The sequence below is a fragment of the Cloeon dipterum genome, chromosome 4 (assembly GCF_949628265.1).
Source record: "Cloeon dipterum chromosome 4, ieCloDipt1.1, whole genome shotgun sequence".
Classification (NCBI taxonomy): domain Eukaryota; kingdom Metazoa; phylum Arthropoda; class Insecta; order Ephemeroptera; family Baetidae; genus Cloeon; species Cloeon dipterum.
In genome coordinates, this window is record NC_088789.1 from 30,520,938 (window position 1) to 30,531,875 (window position 10,938).

A 10,938-nucleotide genomic window follows, 5' to 3' on the forward strand; every position below is an offset into this window, starting at 1 on the left:
AGCAGTTTTTCTGTTTCAGCGGGAACATGTTTCTCGGTTTGCTGGTGCTCTTATTGGCGGCCCAGGGCTCTGCAGGGCAGCAATGCCAGAGGCACATCGACGACTACAAGAGTGCCCTCGGTCGCGGCGAGCTTTGGGCTCTAAACAGTAGGTTTTAATTCATAAATTAATTTCAACCCCTTAAAATGATCTTTCAAGTGTACGAATCGTCTACGAAACTACTTGACGGCGTGCTGACCGGACTGATCGCGCCACCAGGGAACTTTGACCAGTGCCTGGCCGTCAGGGCGCCCGAATTCAAGGGCAAATACTGCAGGGTCAAGATCCAATTCGAACAAAATGAGGTACATTTTCAATTGGACGAAGTTTTTGTGCACACCAATCGATTCCTGAGGGTGGAATTAGATATAGAGGATGTTTTTTTCGACCGAAAAGTTCAGCGCGACGTGTGAACGTTTTTCCCGCCAAAACAGAGAATGAATGTAAGAAGTGCGCATGTGTGAGAGCTGGTTTGAGCACTTGCAGAGAGACCCCTTTGTACGAATGACTTCTTTGTCAGATCCAGATAGCTCTGACGCGTGCGCACTTCTCGCTTATATGGTCATATTATTTTGGCGGGAAAAAAGTTCGCACTTCGCGATGGACGTTTTGGTCGGAAAAAATATCTACCCTCCAGAATCGATTGGTAATCTTCGCCAAAGACGATCTTTAAACCATAATTCGAGCACATATCAATAACTTTCCTCAGTTGTTGCCCACCTACGAGGTTGCAGCCTGCGGACCTTCCACCTGCAGTGGTGAAGAGATCGCTCAGCTCGCCGAGTTTAACATGGGCACCGTCGGTCTGAACGTCAGCAACGCTGTGACCTACGTTCCCTCGTGCGAGTACGATGGAGGCCGCAACCCTGATGCCGGCTTTTGGGCAACTATGTGAGTTGAAACTAAACCAGACTGAGAAGCTTAAGACAATCTCCATGTTTCAGAGGAGTTATCGCCTTTCTTGTCCTCCTGGTCATTTTGGCGGCAATCGCCGAGTGGTATTTCGAAAAATCCAAAGCAAAACCACCAGAAGCCATCGTGACCCTGACCACGGCCTTCTCCCTGAAGAGGAACCTGCAGCAACTTTTCAAAATCTCCAGGAGCAAAGTTGCAGGACAGGTTCCGTGCTTGAACGGAATCCGGGTCATCAGCACCATCTGGGTGGTCATCGGCCACAAATACGAAATCTTCCTACCTAATATGCCCTTCGTGAACACCTTTGAACTCCTCAAGGTATTATTGTTCAGGTTAATCAAACTGACCTGATACTGTCCTCAACAGATGCCGCAGAAATTCAGCTCGATGCCGTACATTAACGCCCTGTTCGCGGTCGACACCTTTTTCGTCCTGAGCGGCTTCCTGGTCACCTACATCTACTGCACGGACGCCATCAAGGGCCGAAAGTTCAACCTTATTCAGTACTATGTGTACAGATACTTGAGGTGACAATTATTTAGTTGATAACATTTAACTCGATTATATAATTGAAAATATTAGATAAGATATTAAAATTATCAGATAAGACAAACATTTCCATATCTTTGAAATTCACCTAACCTTATCTTAGGCTGACTGTTCCGGTTGCTGTGATGGTACTTTTCGTTTCATTTGTTGTCTACCACATCGGAAGAGGACCGCAGTGGAACACGCTTCTCGGGTTTCAGTCTCAAATTTGCAGGGAAAAATGGTGGACCACTCTTCTCTATATTAACAATTTCGCTGATTACGATAAGTACCCAGTCATGAACACGGTAAACGATTGACTTCCCAAGTAGAAAGTGCTGATTATAATTCTTTTGGCAGTGTTTGTACGTGTCTTGGTACCTGTCAGTGGACATGCAACTCTCCTGGGTGGCACCAATCGTTCTGCTTCCTCTGATGCGTTGGCCCAAGTACACTATGGTCGGCGTTGGAGGCCTCGTTTTGCTCAGCACCAGCCTCATCTTCGGACTGACCTTCGCTTACGACTTCTTCTGGACCTACCCCGTCTACAATATTCCTTAGTAATATACTTTTAAAGCTCATTTGACACTCTTAAGGCCATTTTTATTTGCTAAATAGTGAAACAAGCCAGCCCGATTACTATTTCTGGTGCTATGTGATGCCGTGGACGCGCGCGCAGCCGTACCTGGTGGGCATGGCGCTGGGCTGGCTGATGAGCAAGCCACGGAAGCCACTGAGCCGCGTCTGGGCACTGGCAATCTGGCTGATCAGCACGGCTTGCGTGCTTGCTGTGCTGCTCACCGTCACCCTGGCCTACCAACCTGACCACCCCTACAACGAGATCGAGGCTGCATTCTACAACTCTCTGCACAGACTCGTTTGGGGTCTCAGCATCGCCTGGGTCATCTACGCCTGCACCAACGGACTCGCAGGTCAAAATAGTTCTTTCAGCTCCTGAGATTCTCTCCCTTGTCCTCGTGATTTCAACTCTCTTGTCCCTGTTGTTGTCCTTTTCCTTTTAGGTCGGAAAAATATCCACTTACTCGACAATCAAGAATCTTCTTCAAAGACAGTCTTTTAAACCAATGAACCTGTGGCCATAGCTGCTAGATTCTTCTTTTAACCCTGGCTACTGTTCTACGTCATTTAATTGCTTCCAGCTGCCTTTTTTTTAATTCTCCTCGTACCAATTTTTTACCATCATGCACTCCCTTTCTCTCACACCTTTCCTAAACCTTATTTCCTATTATTCTAGGTCCAATCAACAGCTTCCTTTCGTGGCACTACTGGCAGCCCTTCAGCAAACTCTCCTATTGCGTTTTCCTGACGCACACCCTCGTCATTTTCAGTGACGCTGGCCTGAATAGAACTCCGGCGTATTTCTCCCACGGCTACATGGTACTAACTTAATTCAAATATCACATTTTGACATATATCTTGAATCGATTTTCAGGCGCACAGTGTGCTTGGTGATTTGGTTGTTGATATTCCCTTCGCCATTCTGCTATACGTAACAACAGAGGCGCCATCCATCACTCTTATTCGGAGACTCTTTGGCAAAGGTGACTATTTGTTTTACTCTAACTTAAAAATTAATTATATTTGTCAAGCGGTGTTTATCACTGCTAGTTGGTATTAAACATTTAAGTAAAGAGTCGTTTCTTTGTGCGTTACAGATAGAAGGGCGGCAACAACGCCAGAAAAGTGACCAGATTCAATCTTGTTGCGTTGAAAATAAAATAAAAACAATGCAAATTAATTTCTTTTGGTTTTCGTGTTTTAAAACAATGACAAAATAATTTGAGCTGGGCTTTTTAATATTTATACACCTAATAATTGGCATAAAAACCAACAGCAAAAGATTTCAGTCGTCTATAAAATTTGATCTTTTTGGGTTTCGACTAAGAATTTTGGAAAAAATATATTTTTACGCTAAAAGCAAGGATTTTAATATGTAATCAGAGTGGAAACCCACAAATTTGAAAATTAGCCATGCGGTGCCATCTGCTGGCAGTTTCGAACACCAAGCTTTTCCCGTCCATTGCATTGGCTGTCCCAGATTTTGCCTCCCACTTTCTAGATCTGCGCAGGAGCGATTGTCTCCTCTCTAACGTAGCTTATTCTAATAGTTAGCTCTCTCATCGCTATAAAATCAGCATCGCAGTTCGCCTCCAAGCATTGAATTCGTCGCTTTATACTTTCCAAAGCTGCTATCTTGTCGCAACACCCTGTAAGTCCCTTTTTAATATACGTTTATTATTATTTCAGCTGCCGCAAGTCACTTGAAATAATTAAATAATAATCCGTAGCCTTATTTTGCCGCAAAATTCTTAGGAAATCCTTTTAACGCGTAAATACAGTCACGTCAAAATCAAACTTAGGCTAAAAATTGCATTCTCAAATTAATATTTTTTTTAAAATCGCGTTATCTGAATTAAGGGTATTTAAAAGCAGGTGGGTTCGCTTTTTTAAGATGTAGGACAAAATTCAACGGATTCTCCTTCTTGTTAGAGGTGTATACTGTCCTCAAACATTAAAAACACAATGGGGGTTATTTCTAAAAAATGTGAAACATTTCGTTTATTCGTGGAATTGACAGTATACCTCGCCGTGATAAGTCAACGAACCTTTCCCTGCATGTAGTTCATTTATCCTCCCCTAACGCTTGAATTGCTTTGTAATACAAGCGGCTCAGGCACGGACCGGACCAAAAAGTCGTAAACAGGCACGGACTGACCAGTAGTTTAATTAAAAATCAAGTTATGCTCGCTCTTTATATAAAAAAAAAATCGTGCAATAATCATGTTTAAGCGTTTGTTTGATAATGTTTCAATTTCCAGCTCCTGTAACTTAGACATAATGGACAACAAAAAGGCGGAGGACAGTACTGACAATTCCAACAGAGACAGTGAGTTTATTAATTTTAAATAAAACTTTACGGCAAATTTCAAAAATTCCATTTTTATCTTAGAAAAACGATCGGCTGAGGGGGCGTTGCAAGATCTTCCAGACACGAAAAAGGTCAAGCCACACGAAGCAGACTCCCTCCAGAACAAACTAGACTACATTGAAGCGAACAAGGGCGGCATTCCCTCTCTGCACTTCGCAGCCAAGGTGTTGGATGTTGACGTTTGTCGCCACCTGGTGGATAAGGGCGCCAATGTCAAAGAAAAATGCACCATTTCTGGCGCCACTCCCCTACACTACGCTGCCTTGAATGCAGCCAACGGAGAGAGTCTCATCGAGTTCTTCCTTGAAAGGGGAAATCACCTTGATGGGCCCGAAGATTGCGATGTAGCATCGATCCTCTTTGTCCTTAATGCCGGAAATATAGAGCTTGCAAGCAGGATGCACGTTCTCTCAGAAAAATATCAAGACCAGCGCGAAAGAACGAGTTTGCTGCACTTTTGTCTGAAGGAGAATATCTTGAAGTTTGCGAAACTTGTCTACAATAACGACGAAAGGCTGCTCAAGGATCCTGATTATGATCTTGACATCCTTCGCACAGCTTGCAGGTCTGGAGATCTTGAGATGATCAAGTGGCTTCTGGAAGAGATCAAAATTGACGTCGACAAGTTTTCGGAAGACAATTTGGAAAACCAAGTGCGGAACTCTGCAATTACGAACTGCAAACATGGCAGCAAAATCCTTCCATACCTGTTCTCGAGGATCCAGCAATTCACAGATGATCAACAAAGATATGCTCTTAAATTCGCATTTTTCACAGTTTTGGGACATTGTCCTTTCTACGAAGAAGAGGCGGAAGAGTTGTTTAAGATCATTTCCGATACGAAGGTGGAAATGTGGAGAAGAAATGCGCTGCAACATTGTGTCTCGCGCAACAATCTAGACGCTGCGAAATTCGTGCACGGAAAGGACAGGAATCTCATCAACGTGGTCGACGGGTCCGGAATGACAATTCTCCACCTCGCAGCACGATTTGCAGACGTCGATGTGTGCCAGTGGCTGGTGGATCAGGGCCAAGACCTCAACGCTCGAAATAATTCTACTTTTGACAATATTGCCCATTTTGCTGCCGAGAACCAGATTTTTGGAAGATCAATCATTGAAAAATTTGGAAAGAAACTCGGTACACTCATCGAACAAGTTAACAAAAGCGGATACACTCCTCTTCAATGGGCCCTGATAGAAGAAAACGTCAAGGCCGCAAAAGCTTTGCTGGAAGTGGGCGCCCGACCGAAGACTAACGGCATCAACATGCTCCACTTTTGCGTCATGAACAACAAGCTGAAGAGCGCCAAATTCGTGCACGCCAGGAACGAAAATCTGATTAAGGAGAAGGGAGAGGGAGGAAAAACCACCCTTCACCTTGCAGTCGAATATGCCAACAAAACGTTTTGGGGATGGCTTGTTAGTAAGGGGGCTGATCCCCTAGAGACGACCGCGGGAGGAAAATCTGTTCAAGAAACCATTGACAACGTGGGGGCGCAGCAGTTTTTATCCTATTTCGTCCTCAGCAAAAGAAATATTTTCTAATGCTTTTAGTAATAATATAATGATCCTCTTATTTGAGGAATAATCGGTGGCCAAAATGGGCCGGACAGGCCATCAGCCCCACAGTGAAGAAGGGCTGCCCATCGATGTATTGTACGCCAGTCCGTGCACGATCTGCTTCAAACAATTCAATGATTTTAATCTGAAATTTACAATGTCCAACGAGTTTGCAATTATCACCTGCATTTTAAGGTAAAATATCGATATTTGGTATATTTATTCGAATAAAAATAATATTGGACAGATAAAAAGAATAGTTTTTCTTTCACAAAATCGTGTTACGATAAAGACTGTTTCCGATGCATCTAATGAATTTTTTTAAATCTTTGAACGCAGTTTTCAGTCAGCAAGTTAAATAGATGTATACATTTTTTACTGTTTTATTCCCGTTTATTGTTTTCTAGAAAACCGGCAAGAAATTTTAGGATTTTTCTACAAGATGTACTACTATTTTTATTAATTGTTCAAATTTAAAAGTACTGTCCGTTACAAGCCGCAGCACTCTCTTTTTTCTCTTGTTCATTTTTTGCAGGAATTCACCAAAAACCATTCATTTAATTCCCATTCTGCTTGTGGACAAAAATATTTCTAGTCATTATTGGGACCAACGGAAATGATGTCCCCCGCTTTTTAGGCCGTTTGAATTTGGTTTCGTGACGTGAGAAATTTAATTAAGGCTGTTTAGTTCGATATTTGAGTGCAATTTGACTAAACCGAGCTTCGAGATTGACGGCAACTCTGTCAATTTGCCGCAGGAATTTAAAAAAAAATCCAGAAAGCTATTCACAAGCGCAAATATTTCTTTATCTTCTGTGAGATGCACCGCAGCTGCAAGCAGCACTACAGGGTAGCTCCGCGGGTTGCATACTTCCCCTGAATTAGTGCAACTTCTTTTGCAACGCATCAAGACTGCGTCTGGAAAGCGGCACCTCTGCTGAACAACTGTGCTGCGGCTCTCAGCAACAGTTTGTGTCAGATCTTCCAGCGGGTGAAAGACTAATGGACTGGAAACCGCGAATCACAAACACGAGCCGAAAGAAGACGAGCAAAATAACCGTTGATTTGTTAGACAATTAAAACCGTTCCTCACCCTCCGCGCTGTCTGGCCGAGCATTAAATGACAGGAAATTCAAAAGTCTTTTAAATTCCAATTGGGCCTACCTCAAGCACAAGTTAAAATTACCGAGGAATCATCAAATGGAACGCCCCGATTGGCCAAAACACAAGACTTAGGCAACCACAGCACGACACAAAATCCTCGCGGGTTACATGTTGCCCCTGAATAATTGCAATTTCTTCTGCAGCGCATGAAGGCAATGGGAAAGCGGCGCGTCTGCTGGAAAACAGTGCGGCGGCCCTCAGGAGCAGTTTGTGCCACATCTTCCGGCGGGTGAAATACCGACGGACTAGGAAGACCATATTATCAAAGACGGGCAAAAAGACGACGTGCGAAATTACCGGCCGCGCGATCGATCAGTACTCGAGAGGATCGGTAACTTTTTGAGTAACGAATGTTTTCCTGAAAAACCAGCACGAATTCGGAGCGCGACGCAGCTGCTCAGTAACCCTTCTGACAAGACTGATTTATTCGTAGATAATTCTTTTTCGAAAATTTCTTGATCTCCAAGTTTACTGTATTTGAGGTGTGCAAAAGAGCTATATTTTTACGACTTCAAATCCTTACATTCAAAAAATCTTTTGGAAAAGTTCAAAGCTGTATTAAAAAATAAATGCTTCACAAAACAAGCAGGAAAGCAGGAATTTGATCAATAAAATATATTTTGTTTTTGAAGCAACTGATTAGTTTAAATAAAGATTCGTATCCTTAACCAATATTAATCTTTTTTATTTTCATGAAAATTTATATCAGACATAGAGTATGAACTTAATACAAATAATAAAGAGTTCTACAAGCTGTGCAATAGAATTTGAGTTCTTGAATTCTGTATCATATTTACAATTTGTGTTTCTTTCTCATGTGACGGTTCAGACTGCATTTGAAGATGTATGATTTTGAGCACTTGCCACATTTAAATTCTCCCTTTCTGCATGACTTCAAGTGCGATTTGTACAAACCAGAACATTGGAATTTGCCCTTGCATTGGCTGCACTTTCTAATTTTCAGGTGGTAACATTTCATAGCATTGATAGAAACATCCAATTTGCAAAAAGTACACACCTTGAAATTGTGGAATAGATTTACATGTTTCTTTACTCTGTATTCAGACGAGAACATTCTTTCACATATTTTGCATTTAATGTATTTTTGCAAGTGCTTGAAAGCTATGTGTTGTTCCAAATTAAATTTTAGCATTGCTTTGTATTCGCAATCATTGCATTTGAACATTTTTGCCTCGTCATCTTTCCCGTGAGCAGAATCAAAGTGTGATTTCATTTCGATTTTCGTTTTGAAAAATGAAAAGCAACCATGACGAGAACATTTTACAGGAAAATCTTTGTGAACGTGGCGAACATGTTGGTTGTACTTGGATGGTCCCTCAAATTCCTTCCCACAAAAACTGCACTTGAATTTTTCCCGTTCCTTTGAATTTTCGTGGACATTCTTGTCGTGCTCTTCTTTTTCTTCAAGAGTGTGGAAATAAGAAGCACAATTGAAGTTTTCACATCTGATGGCTTCCTTGTGCATTTTCTTTACATGTCTTGACAAATCAAAAGAATATTTAAATATCTTCCCGCAGTAGATGCATTTCCATTGCCTCGGCCGCGTTTCAGCTTCGACAAATCGTCTTTCTTCGCCGTTGCTTTGCGGCAGCTCAATTTTCTCCAACTGCACCCAACACTGCTCCATTTTCCCCTCTATAAAAGAAAAAATATTTAAACCAACCATACAGGGCTTTTAAGGAGTGAATTTTACCTAAATAGTTTTTCCGCAGCTCCTTTGCTGCTTCGTCCGAATAATCCGAATTCCTGGGCCACCAAACCAAAGCCTCGTCTGACATTCTATTGAATTTCCAGAGAAACCTTAAGGGAAAATTCCTCAAATAAAATAAAACAGATTCCTTAAATTCCTATTTTGAAAACTCACTCGGCCTGCCAGACACAAAAGTAGCAAATTTTGTCCTCGTCCAGGATTTCTTCTGCCAACTCGTGTTCGCAGACATTGAGAAACCAACTCTGCAATTTTTGCTTGTCCACTTGGAGAACGTGGACAGCGCCGTCCGCCGTCGGACGCTCGCAAATCAAGCACAACTCATTTTGCAACGACATCTCAGACTGACTACCTGAGCCTGAGTGAAAGATGGAAGGTTCCAGGTGGGTGAACAGGTTCCAGGTGGAAGAAGCGATCACAGCGCTGCTCTTAAGGAAGAAATAATATTAAACAAAATTTAAATGCTTTTAGCGCCTTTTATTAAAGCAAATCTGATTATTAACTTTGAAAAGAGTTTACAATTTATTAATTAAGATGAATCCGAGAAGGAGGAAAATGTGGATTTTTCGTATTCCCTTATTGATTGAAATAAGCCAGCTTTATTTTTTTTATTCGGACCGATCGCCGCATATTATCTGCGCTAAACTGTTTCATTTTATTATACTCTCGAGCGGCTGACAGCTGGCAACCAGCACGACTTGGCAGCTGCGCGGGTTGCATATCCACGGGCCGAATAGACGCAGCTTCTGCAGCAGCGCATCAAGAAGGCGACGGGAGAACGGATGAAAAACTGCCCCATCTTCCGGCGGGTTATATTTAAGTCAGAGTGCCAAGCCCTACAGCCGTTTATTTTAATTTCATCAGCAGCTCTCTTCCGCGCCGTTGCTCTGTAATTAGCTTCCGAAAATTTAAGTTATTATTCGGAAATATCTGGAGAATCATGTTAGCAGGGCATCGCAACAAAACGAAACCATTTTTGCCCGAAATTCACATTAATGTCCCTTTACGCTTTTAATTAAATAAAATTCTCACTTGCTTCTAAAATGGCCATTTCAGGAATTCCCACGCACCAAACAATAGAGATGCGCTTTATATTTTAACCATCAAAGAGTTTAAGCAGTTTAACCCGCTTCCCATCCTAACGTGGAGACAATTTTTTTAGGTGATTTAATAATTTTTTGCTTTATTTTTTCTGTGTAAAGCGAGAGCGAGGTGAATGTCACGCGAGAACGCGAGAGGCTGGACCTGTTTTCACGTGAAATTGCTTTCCAATGGCTGTGCTGTGACCCAGTGCGCGGTGCACCGCCGACATGATTATTTTTTTTTTGCAAATTGCGGTCTAGCGGATGATGGACTAATTGCCAATTATGCGCGCGAGGGTGGAAGAAAAGGGTTAAAAACCGCAATTATGCGGAAATCGTCGGGCCAGCCGGCCATCACTTTGACATCTTCGCTTTTGTTCACGAATTCCTGGCAAGGATCTTCGTCAGCCAGGCTTGCCGCCAACAAAAGACTCGAAAGATCAGGAATTTCACCTGTCACAAAATCAGCTCGTTGATGAATTCCAACTTTTGTTCCAGGGTCGGATTCCAAGGTTGGAATTTTTCCTTCTTCTGACCGTTCCTCTACATAAGCTGTTAATAAAAATATCTCCGATATTGCGTAACTTGATGAAATTTCAAATTGATCACTGCTGTTCTTAAAGGAATCTTCTGAAATAGGTCTTGGAATTGGTTTAAGATCGAGTAACAGAAAATTATGGTAAATCTGAACGAAATTTAATGGCCATAGAATTAAAAAAAATACAATTAACAGAAGATGGAAAATCCTGACAAATATTAACCCTTTTTATTTTGATGAAGAGTAATATCAGACACAGAGTGAACTTAATACACATAATAGAGATCTACAAACTGTGCAATAGAATTTTAGTTCTTATGTTCTGTATCATATTTACAATTTGTGTTTTTTTCTCATGTGACGGTTCAGATTGCATTTGAATTTAAATGATTTTGAGCATAATTGTTATATTGCATTTTCACCTTAACTCA

The 10,938-nt window shown here is 41.8% G+C and overlaps 2 protein-coding genes across 2 annotated transcripts; both read left to right on the forward strand.

The window, feature by feature from the left end:
* LOC135942847 (O-acyltransferase like protein-like) lies at nt 1-3,205 on the forward strand. The gene is made up of 11 exons (XM_065489176.1): nt 1-147; nt 199-344; nt 749-930; nt 984-1,272; nt 1,321-1,481; nt 1,607-1,790; nt 1,843-2,042; nt 2,101-2,414; nt 2,738-2,880; nt 2,936-3,044; nt 3,159-3,205. The coding sequence occupies exons 1-11, from the start codon at nt 27-29 to the stop codon at nt 3,188-3,190; spliced, it is 1,881 nt and encodes a 626-aa protein (XP_065345248.1). The 5' UTR covers nt 1-26; the 3' UTR covers nt 3,191-3,205.
* A 1,136-nt stretch (nt 3,206-4,341) lies between these two features.
* LOC135943759 (putative ankyrin repeat protein RF_0381) lies at nt 4,342-5,979 on the forward strand. Its single transcript, XM_065490422.1, has 2 exons — nt 4,342-4,390; nt 4,454-5,979. The coding sequence occupies exons 1-2, from the start codon at nt 4,342-4,344 to the stop codon at nt 5,977-5,979; spliced, it is 1,575 nt and encodes a 524-aa protein (XP_065346494.1).
* Nucleotides 5,980-10,938: the final 4,959 nt, after the last annotated feature.

Excerpts from the sequence above, each read along its gene's own strand:
- LOC135942847 (XM_065489176.1), top strand. The coding sequence starts at position 27 with ATGTTTCTCGGTTTGCTGGTGCTCTTATTGGCGGCCCAGGGCTCTGCA. Across the intron at positions 1,791-1,842 it reads AGTACCCAGTCATGAACACG|TGTTTGTACGTGTCTTGGTA; the intron begins GTAAACGATTGA and ends TTCTTTTGGCAG. Across the intron at positions 2,881-2,935 it reads ATTTCTCCCACGGCTACATG|GCGCACAGTGTGCTTGGTGA; the intron begins GTACTAACTTAA and ends ATCGATTTTCAG.
- LOC135943759 (XM_065490422.1), top strand. The coding sequence starts at position 4,342 with ATGGACAACAAAAAGGCGGAGGACAGTACTGACAATTCCAACAGAGAC. Across the intron at positions 4,391-4,453 it reads TGACAATTCCAACAGAGACA|AAAAACGATCGGCTGAGGGG; the intron begins GTGAGTTTATTA and ends TTTTTATCTTAG.